The sequence below is a fragment of the Strix uralensis genome, chromosome 3 (assembly GCF_047716275.1).
Source record: "Strix uralensis isolate ZFMK-TIS-50842 chromosome 3, bStrUra1, whole genome shotgun sequence".
In the NCBI taxonomy this organism is placed as follows: Eukaryota; Metazoa; Chordata; class Aves; order Strigiformes; family Strigidae; genus Strix; species Strix uralensis.
In genome coordinates, this window is record NC_133974.1 from 88,430,673 (window position 1) to 88,443,514 (window position 12,842).

The 12,842-nt window shown below is 34.2% G+C and overlaps 1 protein-coding gene across 5 annotated transcripts in view; it reads right to left on the reverse strand.

The window, feature by feature from the left end:
* Positions 1 to 295: 295 nt before the first annotated feature.
* CEP170 (centrosomal protein 170) overlaps positions 296 to 12,842 on the reverse strand; it is a 106,137-nt gene continuing 93,590 nt past the window's right edge. For all 5 annotated transcript variants that reach the window (XM_074863240.1, XM_074863239.1, XM_074863237.1 and 2 more), the window contains 3 exons: positions 6,754 to 6,847; positions 4,331 to 4,382; positions 296 to 2,660 (listed from right to left, as the gene is read on the reverse strand). In XM_074863240.1, the coding sequence (XP_074719341.1) occupies positions 2,374 to 2,660; positions 4,331 to 4,382; positions 6,754 to 6,847 (433 nt within the window). In that variant the 3' untranslated portion in view covers positions 296 to 2,373. The remainder of the gene's footprint in view (positions 2,661 to 4,330; positions 4,383 to 6,753; positions 6,848 to 12,842) is intronic.

Below are 12,842 nucleotides of genomic sequence, written 5' to 3' on the forward strand. Positions count from 1 at the left end.
GTGCATTAAAACTCCTTTACTTTCATTCTACTAAGGGAAACACAGTCATTGTTTGGTTTGGTTTTGCCTCTAGCTTTGCACACAAAAATCAGTTCAAGTGTGGAAATGAACCTGAGTACAGGATAGTAAGCTAATACTGTCAGCACAGAATAAATGATGCAGCAGTGGCAATAATGTAACTTTTTCCAGACAAAAAACATTTAGGAAAAAAATGTCATTTCTTATTTCAGTATAGGTAAGTTAGACTGCAGGAAAACCGTGTGAACTTCCCAGCTCTCAATGACATATTCACACATTTTTAAAGTTCCAGAAACACTTTATTTAAAAATGGAGTTGTAAATGCATATAACAAAATAACATACATAATGTAACAAAAATAAATAAGGAGAACATGTTCATATAAAATAAGAACATAGTAATGCAAAATGCTTATTACAGAACATAAAGTATAAACGCCTGAAAGACCACAAACAGAATCTCGCATGAAGAGCCTGCACCTTTAATCCTTTCCTTGCCATTTCCTACTTTCCCCTCGAGTCTGCAGAAAAATTATGTTCCCAAGCATTAAACAAAAGAAGGAATTATGGTGATGGTTTGGTATAGTCGGTTTCCAACACATAGCTCTAGTTTCGATTTATTTTTGCCCTTCTGCACCTTCTAAAACTTTTCTTGTAGCCTCTGTAAACTAGTGTAGTTCAGGCTTCCACAGTTAGCTGGAGTAGAGCATATCGAGTCATACACGAAGGCTGTTTGCTTTTAATTTTTTTAAAGAAAATATGAAATCCATTATACAACAGATTAGTGGTTTTGTTTTTACATCTCTACAAAAAAAGTTTTTGCATTTTTATTAACTGGTCCAACTTTTACTGACTTCTGAAAGCCTGTACAATTTAAAAGTGTACAGAAAGTAGGTTTTTTTAAACAAATGTCATATAGGATTATTGCTGAAATATTAAAGACCATTTCATAAAAGCTGCAAAACTGTATCTTTAACCTTAATATATAGAGACTGATGCAAACATAGGAAAATTCCAGTCCATTAGTTACATTTAACAGAAATAACATTCCTCCAAATTACAGTGTTCTGGAAATACAAAGTAATTTACTTTTATTTTTATTATTATTTCCAAATGTTAAGTTACTGGGACAACTTATAAGGAAAATAGGCTTATATAGGAAACTTTAAATAGACTTGCTTTTCAGTGGTATAAGCAAAACGTCTATGTTAGCAGTCGTCTTCCAGAATCCTTTTAAATATGTAAGACAGAGACAGCTTTACTAGCAAGACTACAGGAAAATATACAGAAGCAAATAAAATAATTTGCTTGGGAGTGCATCTATCGATCAAGCAAATCATGACAACTCTATTTCCAAGTCCCCTAAAGAAAATTTTACATCTCATGATCATTCCAAGGAACAGTGATTTCTTCCATAAGCTTATGTTGCGTTTGAATTGGTGAGGGCTCGTTAGCCTCAGTATGCTTTAAAATGTCCCATGTTGCTGTATGTTTAAATTTGTTTCCTAGTTTCAACAAACATTAGGACAGAAATGAGATATGAAATACTTCTACTTTCATTAACATGAAAAAGACATTTGAAGAAGATCAAAAAGTGCCAAATAGTCCTTTCAGAAATTGGATTAAAACACTGCAATGATAATACAAGTACAGTATTATCAGTTTTCTATGTACACCAAAATACTGCTTGCTGTGTAACGATATTGATATGTTCACCTATAACTCCCAGCAAATCTTAGTGCAAACATAATATGTGAACTTTGTAAACCCCAAGACAATTTACGCAGCAACAAGGTTATTTATAAAATCACAGAACTGTTTGAGATTTTCAGTACACAAGAATGAATGCTTTCTGAAATCTGTCTTACCTTTTGCAGTAATGTGTCATTGTAGTCAAAGATAATGTTTCCTATATAAATCATCTAATTCAGAATCAAATGTAACTGTTCAACAGTTCTGTACAAACTTTAGTGGAGGAAGTCCATTCATTAGAGCAGCTTGGCAAAGAGATATGGGGTTTCAGTAACATTAAATGTTAGACTGCTTGCATGGCTTTTAAAACAAAATGAATCTATTAAGGGAAAACTGCTGATATAATAAATCTTTTGCAAAGCACACAACCACAAAGGGCAAACCTGCCACAATCTGCTTTCCTACACTTGTATCTATGCATATCTTTATGATTTGAAAAGGATTTGTGTGACAATCAAAGCATCACAGTTAAAGAAAACTGGTTTAATAAAACAACTGCTGTTTGATCGAGACTTTTTTTTTTAATATTATAAAACCAGTATTATAATTTTTCCTTTATTCCTAAACATTCCACGTGAAAGGTTTTTCTATCAACACTGAGATGTCACTCACGCAGGGTGGCATCTTCTTCTTCCCCATCTGGGTTAAACCTATTGAAGTGTATGCTGAAATCTGACTCAGACTCAGCATTCTCAAATTCAGCTGCAACAGGGACGGCGGTGGGTCGAAGAGCCCGAGCTTCAGGTTGGCAGTTTGGCTGCACTTGAGAGCGGGTACTTTGTGAAACGGGACTGGACTTCTGCTTTGTCTGAGCTGGTAAGATGGGGCTGGCGAATCCCAAGTTGCTCAGAGCATCCAGGGTACCATCAGGGTCGATCATAGCATTAATTGCTAAGCAATCAAGAAAAGATGAAAGCGATAGGGAAGAAACCATAAAAAATTACAATCTTCTGTTACCATAAAAAATAGGAAAATCCTGTTCTCACACTTTCATTTTTATGATGACAGACATGAACTTTTATGTGTGTTGCCCACTACAAAGGAGTGGTGTATCCAACATATATGTAGCCAACACATATACTTAAAAGCATTTACGTATATTAAAACTTTAGATGAAATGAAACTGCACAAACTAAACACTGCCTGATATGTTGTCAAGAGAGATGACAAACCATCTGTGATTAGTTTATAGGGACTGAAAGATGGGATTCTGTCACGTTTAAGGGGCTTTATCTCTAATGTTACCATTATATTATGCTTCATTCTACCTCCACCCCCCCCCCCCCCACCATAGCCATAGCTACTAATTCCATCACTGAATGAAATTTGTATAAAAAAGCAGTCATTTATCCTTTTTAATGTGTAACGGTGAACGTACTGTCCCTCTCCATCTACATAGTGAGGGCAAACTGAAGCACCTAGTACAATTTCATTTTACTTTACTATTAACACATTTGTCACATTTAATAGAACCTCTCTCCATTTTCAAAACTGTACTAACATCTATTCGAACACCACTGCATACACAAGGAAATGATTTGGCCTCTTTCTCTGGGCCTTATTTCTTTGTTATGTTCTCTAAACACAATTTGTAATAGATTAACATTTTTTTAAATTACAGCTGAGCATGAAACAAATACCGATTTGTCTCTAAAGGTGGCTAATGGTTCCTATTGAAACATTATTTTTAAAAACATCTTTTATTGTAGGATGAGATCTGAATACTAAAAATAACAAATATGGGAAATTTACAACAAACACAATAATGATTATAGGTAAGCATGGACAACTAATTCTGACTACTCCAAATTAAACAATTAACTAAGTATAAACAATACACAAATAAGATTGCAACTTCTTTTTAAAATATGCTCAGTTTTTAAGTTGATTTTGATAAATAGAATTTATGTCTAAATAGCAGACTTTGTAAGCACAACATACTTCTTTCCATTTTATACACAGATAAGTCTTTGCACATGAAAAGCAAAGTAAGTTTTCTATTTTGTAGCCTGTAGGCTCTACAATTACAAAGAGTGAATTCAGTACTGTGAAGGGAAGATGTCAAGAGCTAATTCTAAATTTTCATTTTATTGTATCAGACACAGGGTTTTTTTCAGGATTTCCTATAGATTATGGTCCCAGTGTATTCCTTATACTGAATTGTGCTACATCAGGGTATTACTGATGTGCAAAGACTATTTTATAAAGCCTAATCTCAGGATTCTCTATCACCTACGCTTCAATATTTACCCACAAAAATATTTCTATTAAGAATGTTTCACAAATAATTCCTTTGGGATTCTCTGGATATTTCATTTTCAGTTGAGCTTTTTCTCACCCTTATAAAAAGATATCATCACTCTTCTGTTTTAAAATAATTCAGTGATGTTTTTTACCAAATGTGCCAGCAATTATATGATATTAATGTATGTAACTGACACTGAATTATTTTAATAAAATGCGATAACTTTGTTTCAGGATATACATATATATACAGTAACATAGTTAAAAAAATTAAAGGAAGCAGCCACAAAAGAGAAAAGTGAAAAACAGATTTGTACCTTGCAGCTGTTTCTCAACTCGTTTCAGTTCCTGTAAAATTGATGATATTTCCTAGGAAAGAAACAAACATGTTTCATTAAGGAAAGAGAGACTCAAACTACATATCAGTAGTGAACAATCCCCCTCCCCCACCTTTGCAATATGCAATTTGGGTTGTTCCCCCAGGCATCACGAACACCCTTGCTGGTGGTTGCCCAGCCATCCCCACCGCGGGTCCTGGGCAGCAGTGCTAGAGGCTGGACAGCTGTGGCCCACTCAGAAACCAAGCACTCCTCTGCACTGGCTGATTGCTAGGGTCAACAAAACCTCACTCAGGCCCTCACTCATCTGCCAGCACTACTTCTTCTCAAGCACAGACTTACAGACATCACAGTTCTGCAGAAATGGGGCAAAGTAACAGCAAATCTTTAAAGGAAAGTTACAGTACAAACCCAGTATTAACAGCACAGGGTGGTTTAAAACCTTGTTCAGATGTGAGTCAGAATAGTAGGATGACTGCATTGGGACTTTGTCTGCAACCACTGGACCCTGTGCCCACAAGACCCTGTACAGCACACCAATGTCGGGTCCTCAGCCCTCGTTTGCCTTACAGATTTTTCTCATCTGTGCTGCACTACTTGCTACCACAGGTGTGGCCACAGCAACACTCAGAAACACAACAATCATTAAATGTGCCACATCTTAAACTGTAAATATGTAAATCCTACAACTGAAGGATCCTACACTGAATAATACTGTTAATCCAACTGCTGAGGAGAACTACCAGTGGTCTTCAAAGGTGAGAATTTTCAAAGGCACTGATTTCAGAAACCCATCTAACCCATTTCAGAAACCCATTCTGTACTAAATAATTTGATTTTTGTGGGTGACAAAGAGATTGATTACTTTGGATTTTACAAACTCATTATCTTTAAGCAGGTTCCTCATCTGAACTAGACATAAATGTTCCAAGGACAAAACAAACATCAGTTGCAATTGTCCTCTGTTAACTTTTAACAACATTCTGAGGTAAAAATAAGCACTGCGTTTGAGCAATATATTGCTCTGAAAACTGAGCAGAAACTTGAAAATCAGTGCATAGACAAAAAAAACCCATACACTTTCAAACGAGATGAGATGCTTTAATGTATTTAAAAAACTGTTGGTAAATGCTGAATTTAGGAATAAATATACAACTAATCTTTTTCTTTTTTAATGAATGCCTTAAAACCCTATGGAAATGGCATTTAGAATGTAAAAAAATAAATTCTGATCTTTTTCTGGAAATGGGTAAGAGAAACTTCTTATACTATCATATTCCTAAAATTAGAAGCTTCCAAGAGTAACTTGCTTAATTAAACTTTAAAAACATCTCAAAACTTGTCATAGTGTATCTATTAAATTATAACACAGAGTTACTAACGATTGGTCTTAAAAAATATACCATTCTGCAGAAATTACAGGCCAAGCTTTTAATACTGCCAGGAAAAAAATCGATCTGGATGAGTTTAATAACTCATGATGAGCTGCTAACAGAGAAGTGCTAGCCAGTTCAATGCCAGAGGAAATGTATTCACATTTTGCTTCTGAGCAGTCCAGTACAAAGTATGTGAGAAGGAGTTTCCTCTTCCCACCTTTCCCTCAGAAAAGAAAACTGCCTCTGTAAGTTGACAGTCTTAACACCACAATACTCCAGATGGGATAATGTATTTAGATTCTCTACCTGCTCTCACATGCAGAGATGTTTTTCAAACCCTGTGCTCTGTGTTTAGAAGCAGAGGAGAAGTGCACTAGGAAACAACATGTGTGCTCTGTTCCCTCATGCTGTCACAAAGTCTGGTCATGAAATGGCCTGAAATAGGCAGGGGTAGAGGACTACATGAATCAACTAGAGTTGTAGTTGGGACCCTACGGTTATCACTTCCACACAAAATCAACATGATTATTTTTCATTGAAGAGTGCTTTTATTGCAATTTGCCTACGGATTATTTTCATTCACATATAGCAAAATACAACTGTTTATCTAAATATTAATAATTGGTATTAGTAGTATTAAGTATCATATATCTTAAGTATTAATAATCAGTAAAGTAGTCTTTAGATTGTAAAAGAAGTTCATTCGAAAGCAATTCAGCATTCAAACTAATGGTTATTACCTTTTGTTAAATAAAACTACTGATGGTCTATATATAGTCTGAACCCCTTTTATTGCATTCTTTTTCTGAGAATTTCCCCTGAACAATCTCTTGTTTCTTTATAACATAGTAAGTCTTAGTAATTATCAAAGAAGATTAGGTTTATTCTTGAAATATACTGAGTGTCTAAATAAATCCTTGTAAAGATTTATGCCTTTATGTCATTGAAAGCAACACATTCCTCTATTGATCATTTAGAAATTAGGTAACAGGCTCTATCAATCCCAGAAAAGATAACTATTTATACCATGCTTGATGTTTTCACAATAGGAACTTCACTTTCTGCTCGCAACTTGTTTTCAATTTCTTCCCAATTTCTGTCTTTGTCCTTAAATAATATTCTAGAAGAAAGAAATTCAAGAACAGTATGTTTAAAATAAACAAACTAAAACTGAAAGATTAGATAACACGACATGAGAAAGCAGCATAGGGAGCACTGAATAAAAGTAAAATCTGAAATACTGAAAACTGACAGAATCCAACCATATAGTTTAATTTTTCAGGGAAGCATATAAGGTTTCAGCAGTATCACTGACATTAAAGTGGCAGTTCTGTAGCTAAATACTTGCTTATGGTATTGAAGAGACACACCTGATTCTTTCCTCCAGCACTAAGACATTTTTTTAAATCATCCAACTACTTTACAGCAGTCAAATAATTCCCTATTAACACTGCATTTCACAACAATTACAAAACATAAGAGAAAGATTAACAAGGGTAAATAATTGCAACTCTTTTACATTTGTATTTATATGAATTTAATGAAAAATAAAACTTTAGGAAATTAAGCATTTCAAAGAAGTTTTCATTGGAAAGTATCAAAACAAATTATCTATACATGATACAATAATAAGTATCACTTGTATTACATGTTTAAAGAAGTCACTTCTATTATTTGTAAACCCCAAAGCATACTGTGAGATTCCCCTTTTTTTATGTTTTGCCTCCCTGCTGTGATAGATAGTTTGTTTTCATTGTCATATCATAAACATAATTTAAACTGTTTACATTTGCACAATTGGGGGGAAAAAAAAGGAATGTGCAGATATTTAAGGTCTGGGTATTCATTTTTTCTTAAGTGACACCATAATGACATAGAGGAGTCCAAAATCCACTTCTCTAATTGGTATTTCACAGTTAAAATACAAAAATTGCTGCAGTAAAACTGCTAAACATCAAACCAATTTAAAATCATGACCAAAAAGTAGTACATTTTAAAGAAGTTATTAGTGTAGGTAGGTCTCCAAGGCAATAATTTTTAAGGTGGAAATTCATGATACCTTGAATGTCATAAAGACTAAGAATTTGAAAGAAAGCTGGGAGACTTAGTACTCCATTTCTGTTCATCTTTCTTCAGTTATTTATACCTTATGGAAAAATCCCACTCTCTATTATTACCCTGTCAAGAAAGTCTTGTTTTTCAAAGCATGTAACCTGTCTTAACTTATCAGTACACAGATGTCTGTAGACCGCCCATCCAGAAGATGCTTTAACTCTTCAAGGTCTTCACTCGCTGCCACTTCAGAACATGTTTTTGTCAGATGTTTCACTGAGAGGAAGTGTTACTCTCATGACACAATGCCATGGGATTGAGGCAAATGACCACTTCTCCAAGTGACTTATTAATGTACAAAGCTTAAAAAAGAGTAAACATTAATACGTACTTCTTGGGGAAGGAAAAAAAAATATATTAAAAGTAATCAAAACTACAGTGAAGAAAACATGAAACACTTTATGGCCTCGTGTTATCATCTTGTAACAAAGTTGATCATCATAGGTCTGACAAGATTGCTTTTATGTTCTGGAAGGGAGTGCAAAAGCTTGCAAAGCCATAAAACTGCAAACCTGGATACCAGAAAGTCCAATGACAATGGAAAATTTAGGACTGGCTTGACACTGATGAATTAAACTAAATAAATAAAAAGCAGAATCAATTAAATCCTTTATAAAATCATACACTAAAACCCAGGAAACTCCTGGAAATATTTGGATTCAGTACACAGAGAATCTTATGGAGCTATACTTTCTGTACTTTAACAGCATCTACATCACACTGGAAATCAGCACAAACATAGAAAATAAGGCTTTATTTAGCAGTAAGCAGCACTAGTAGGAAAAATATAGAAGTTATTGACACACTGTTTTTTTCATTTACCTTCTCGCTCATATTAAAATACTTCTATGTTTACATATGTGATTGATGCCTTGCTTCCATATGTGGTGTTTTCAGTCTTACTCTCTTTTAGAGATAATATTCTTACTTCTCTTTTACAATCTGAAAGCTTTCCATTTCATACGACATTTTTAAAAAAAAAACAGAGGAAAAAAAAATGAAGGCAGTAATTTAAAAAATGTTATTATTTACACTATAAGTGGACCAGTCAATTTGTTTTTTGCTATAATTTTAGGACATCTATTTCCCTTTTACAACATTTTTTTTTCAATTTTTCCTTTAGTACATTTTAACCTCCCGGGGAGTCTTCATCTGTGTCTCCTTTGCTCTTTCTCCTTCTAACCATACTCTTTATGTTAAAAGAACATCTTTATAAATGCCTGTCGCCTTCTGCTCTTGCCTCTCCCTACTTTCTGGGCCAAATCTGCCTGAACTTTCTTATTTGGTTGTGCTCAGTCCCCATTTTTTTTCCATTGTGCATTACAGGATGCACAGCAAACTGCAGACTGACAAGTAGTACCTGCACTGACACGAATTCTGTGCCTAGATTTTTCTTGACTGAAGAGGTACTTGCCTGCTACAAAGCAGGTCAGTAACACTGCATTCACATTGTAGAGCACTGATAAAACCATGTGGGTCTTCTCACTGCAAAACCTACTTACCTCTTCTCTCCATAATCTCTGAAAATTCCTGGAAATTCATTATAACATAGAAAAGACAGAAAAGCAGACAAACTATGTATCTGCTTCCTGAGTACACACCACAATAATTTGTTAGCAAAGAACAGGATACATAGCGAGAATGCTGCAAAATTTTAAAATATAATGTAGTTCTGTGTATACCTGCAGATAGGAACCTAACTGATTATACAAAGTAATGAATAATTATAAAAAAGTAGCTTAGGAATACCCAATCTATGAATTTATCCTGAAGAAAGTTACAAATATACAGAGGATTGGTGAAAGGAAAGAATCAGGAACTTGAATCTGGTTCAATCTGAACACCACACTAGGACTTGGGGAAAAAAACAGTTTGGTCAGCACTGGAGAATCTAGCCAAGGAATACAGCATCAAAAGTTTCTCTCAATTCTATTTCATAATATAAAGTAGGAATGATGACAGAACTCCGTGGAACTCTGAACATTATCTATAAATCAGAATACAGAAATGGCAGTGGGGGAGCAGGGCAGAAACTAGTCAAGCAAAAATATATGTATTTTCTTTTGTCCTCACACTAATTTATTTTCATGATTGATTTTAGCTCATTTTAATTTCTGATAGATCTGCTTGTCAAGAACTACTGAAAATATTTATGTTCTTGATACCTGAGCCAAAGTGGTCTTTTTGTAAAGCTAAAATACTACAGAAAGAAGAGTGTTTGCATTCACAGGAAGCATGTCTTTCTCCATGTCGACCCAAATAGGAAGGATGCAATTTTTTAATATGTATGATGCAATTTGTAAGGACCATAATTGCCCTATACTGTCTGTGCTCTTGGGAGAGAGGTTTACATTGATGAACAAGAAAGTTTGAGGGAGGAGTTTTAAAACACAGTCAAGGCTTACTGGCTTACTCTTATTGGTGCCTCTAAAAATTTCTCCTCTCTTTTCAGGTTCAAGTACTCTGGAAAAAACACACAACTGCTAGCTTGACAAATCCTGACTGATTCTCTTTGTATCTGTTCTGGGCAGAAATTTTAAGTGGCTTAACTCCAGTAAAAGGAATAGAAGCACACCAGTTAGTTGAACTCATATACATCAAAACAAAGCTAAGGTAAAATCTGTAATAGGTCCTAGCTGCCTTATATGCTCTCTGAAAAACAGTTCTAAAACTATTGTTGTTTTTCTGATTCAAAATACTGATGACATTATGAATAACATCATATTATTCAAATCCTTCTGAGTAGCAGATATTATATTTATAATAGCATACATGATCACTTCATTATTATTTATTACAATGTAGCTGACTTACCTTTAAAGCTCAGAAAATAAATCAGAAAAGTGTAAGACTTGATTTTATGGTTACCTGCTTTTTTAAAAATGAATTCACATACATAAATTTGTTTTAACTCACTGTACTGAACTCAGTTTTTTACATTAAGTAAACTACAGCTGTGCTAGCAACATATTTACAGATCAGAAACTGCCAACCATCAAGAAAAATCAGCACAATGAAAAGTGTAGTATCTACTATCTACTGCTTTTGAGGCATTAAGATACATATCCTAGACGCCTACCACAAATAAGTCAGTCAATAAGCAAGATTCTTGTTCCAATGATGCAGCTTTAAAAGGAAAAAAAAAAATATATTGGTAAGCAGAGTTCCTTATGGACATCACTGTTTTTTCCTGGAGAATTATGCTTAAAACAAAACTTAATGTAGTATTTTGTTTCTATTTCCAAATTTCAAATGCCTTTTAGAATGACTTTCAAATAATGGTCATGCTTAAATACCTCTTTGCATGTATTTATTTGCTTGTTTTTTGAGATCAGCTATTAAATGACAGCGTGCACTCAGAGGTTGATTAATCTCGAACAAGTTGTGAACTTCTGCATAATTTGTAATAAATTCTGCATAATGAAGTTGAACTCTGTTAATGTGGCACAGCTTTTGAGAGTAACCATACTGTATACCTGCATTTCACAAACTCATTTGTATCTGAAATTTACATAACAAAATACATTCTTTTATGTATCATACTATTTATTTAAATATCCTTAAACAAAAGACACAAATGTATCTGGGGAAACCAAACACAGAAAGGCAGCAAATGGCATATTTACAATATTATAATCCTGCAGCCCCAAAATGGTGAGTTGAAAAAAAAAAAAAGAGAAGTGAGATGAATGTCAGTCCAGGACCATGATCCAGGGTAGCGGAAATAACGTACTCACAAATGTTACCTGTAACCACCAGTAAAAACAACACACATAACCCCTTAGAACAGAAATAATAAGAATGGGCTGGAGACTTTTAAAGACTTGGCTCTTCATTCAGTGATACTCTTCCTACTAGAAACAGCAAGACTAGAAATGGCAGATAATGTACATTTTTTACCGATTTATATAGTTTATTTTTTTTCTTCTTGATTTCTATGGTCATCTCTTTTGGTACTCCCATGAGAATACAGTCTTCAGATATGTTAGTATTTTGCTGCTTTTACTAGTTACATGATGCTATGCTGAAATAAATTTATGATTTGGTGATTAATGTGCCACCCATCTAAGATTTCAATATCTGACACTTCCTAGACAAACTGATCAATGACAGACCTAGTATTTTCTCACATTCAGAAAATTATACATGAAGTTCAGTCAAATCACTTATTTTTAATGTATTCTATTTTTATATGATTAACTGCACAAAGACATGAAGAAGGACATGTGAATTTTGCCACCCTGAACTTCGTATTTAGAATTTTCATTTATTCTTGTCAACCAAAATGGTCACCAAATGGTTGTACGCTCACTCATTCAAGTTAAATGGAACTGTTGGTAGAGTAATGTGTTATCATTTTTGACATGTCTATGCTTCCTGTTAGCTACTATGACATTTTACACAGGAATCTAACTATCTAAGCAGGATTTTTCAATTAGAGATAACAGAAGGTTACGGCTGTTCCTTATATAAAAAACTAACAGATGGTTACATCTGTTATTTTAGATTTAGAACTCAACAGTGACCACACTGTTTCCATTTTAAGTGCTTCAGAAGATTTACTAAAACTGCTCTCCTGTCCCATTTGTTTTTCTTCCTAAAACAGGGGATTCCTACAACAACCTGGCAAAAGTACAGGGCCCAGTTTTACAGTTCAGCAACATTTTAACCTTATCTTTTAAGGAAGGGAGTTTTATGAGACTTGCATAGAGCACGTGTAGATTTTGCACAGCATTTCCATGTGTTGGAACAGCTCCTCTGCTGAAAGTATGATGGATATTGTTCCATCCATGTAAACTTTGCTGATATTTATCTTCATATAATGTGAAATACACACAAGCAAAAATAGAAAAGTTATTAATCCCAAATCTTTCCAAATGCTAAAAAAATCCATAGGTAACACTGCTTTTTTAAAACACAAGTTGCTACTAAATACATTTGCTCTATCTGTATTATACATCTCTTCTATTAGTGGGGATGTTGATGAGAGCAGACATTTCCAG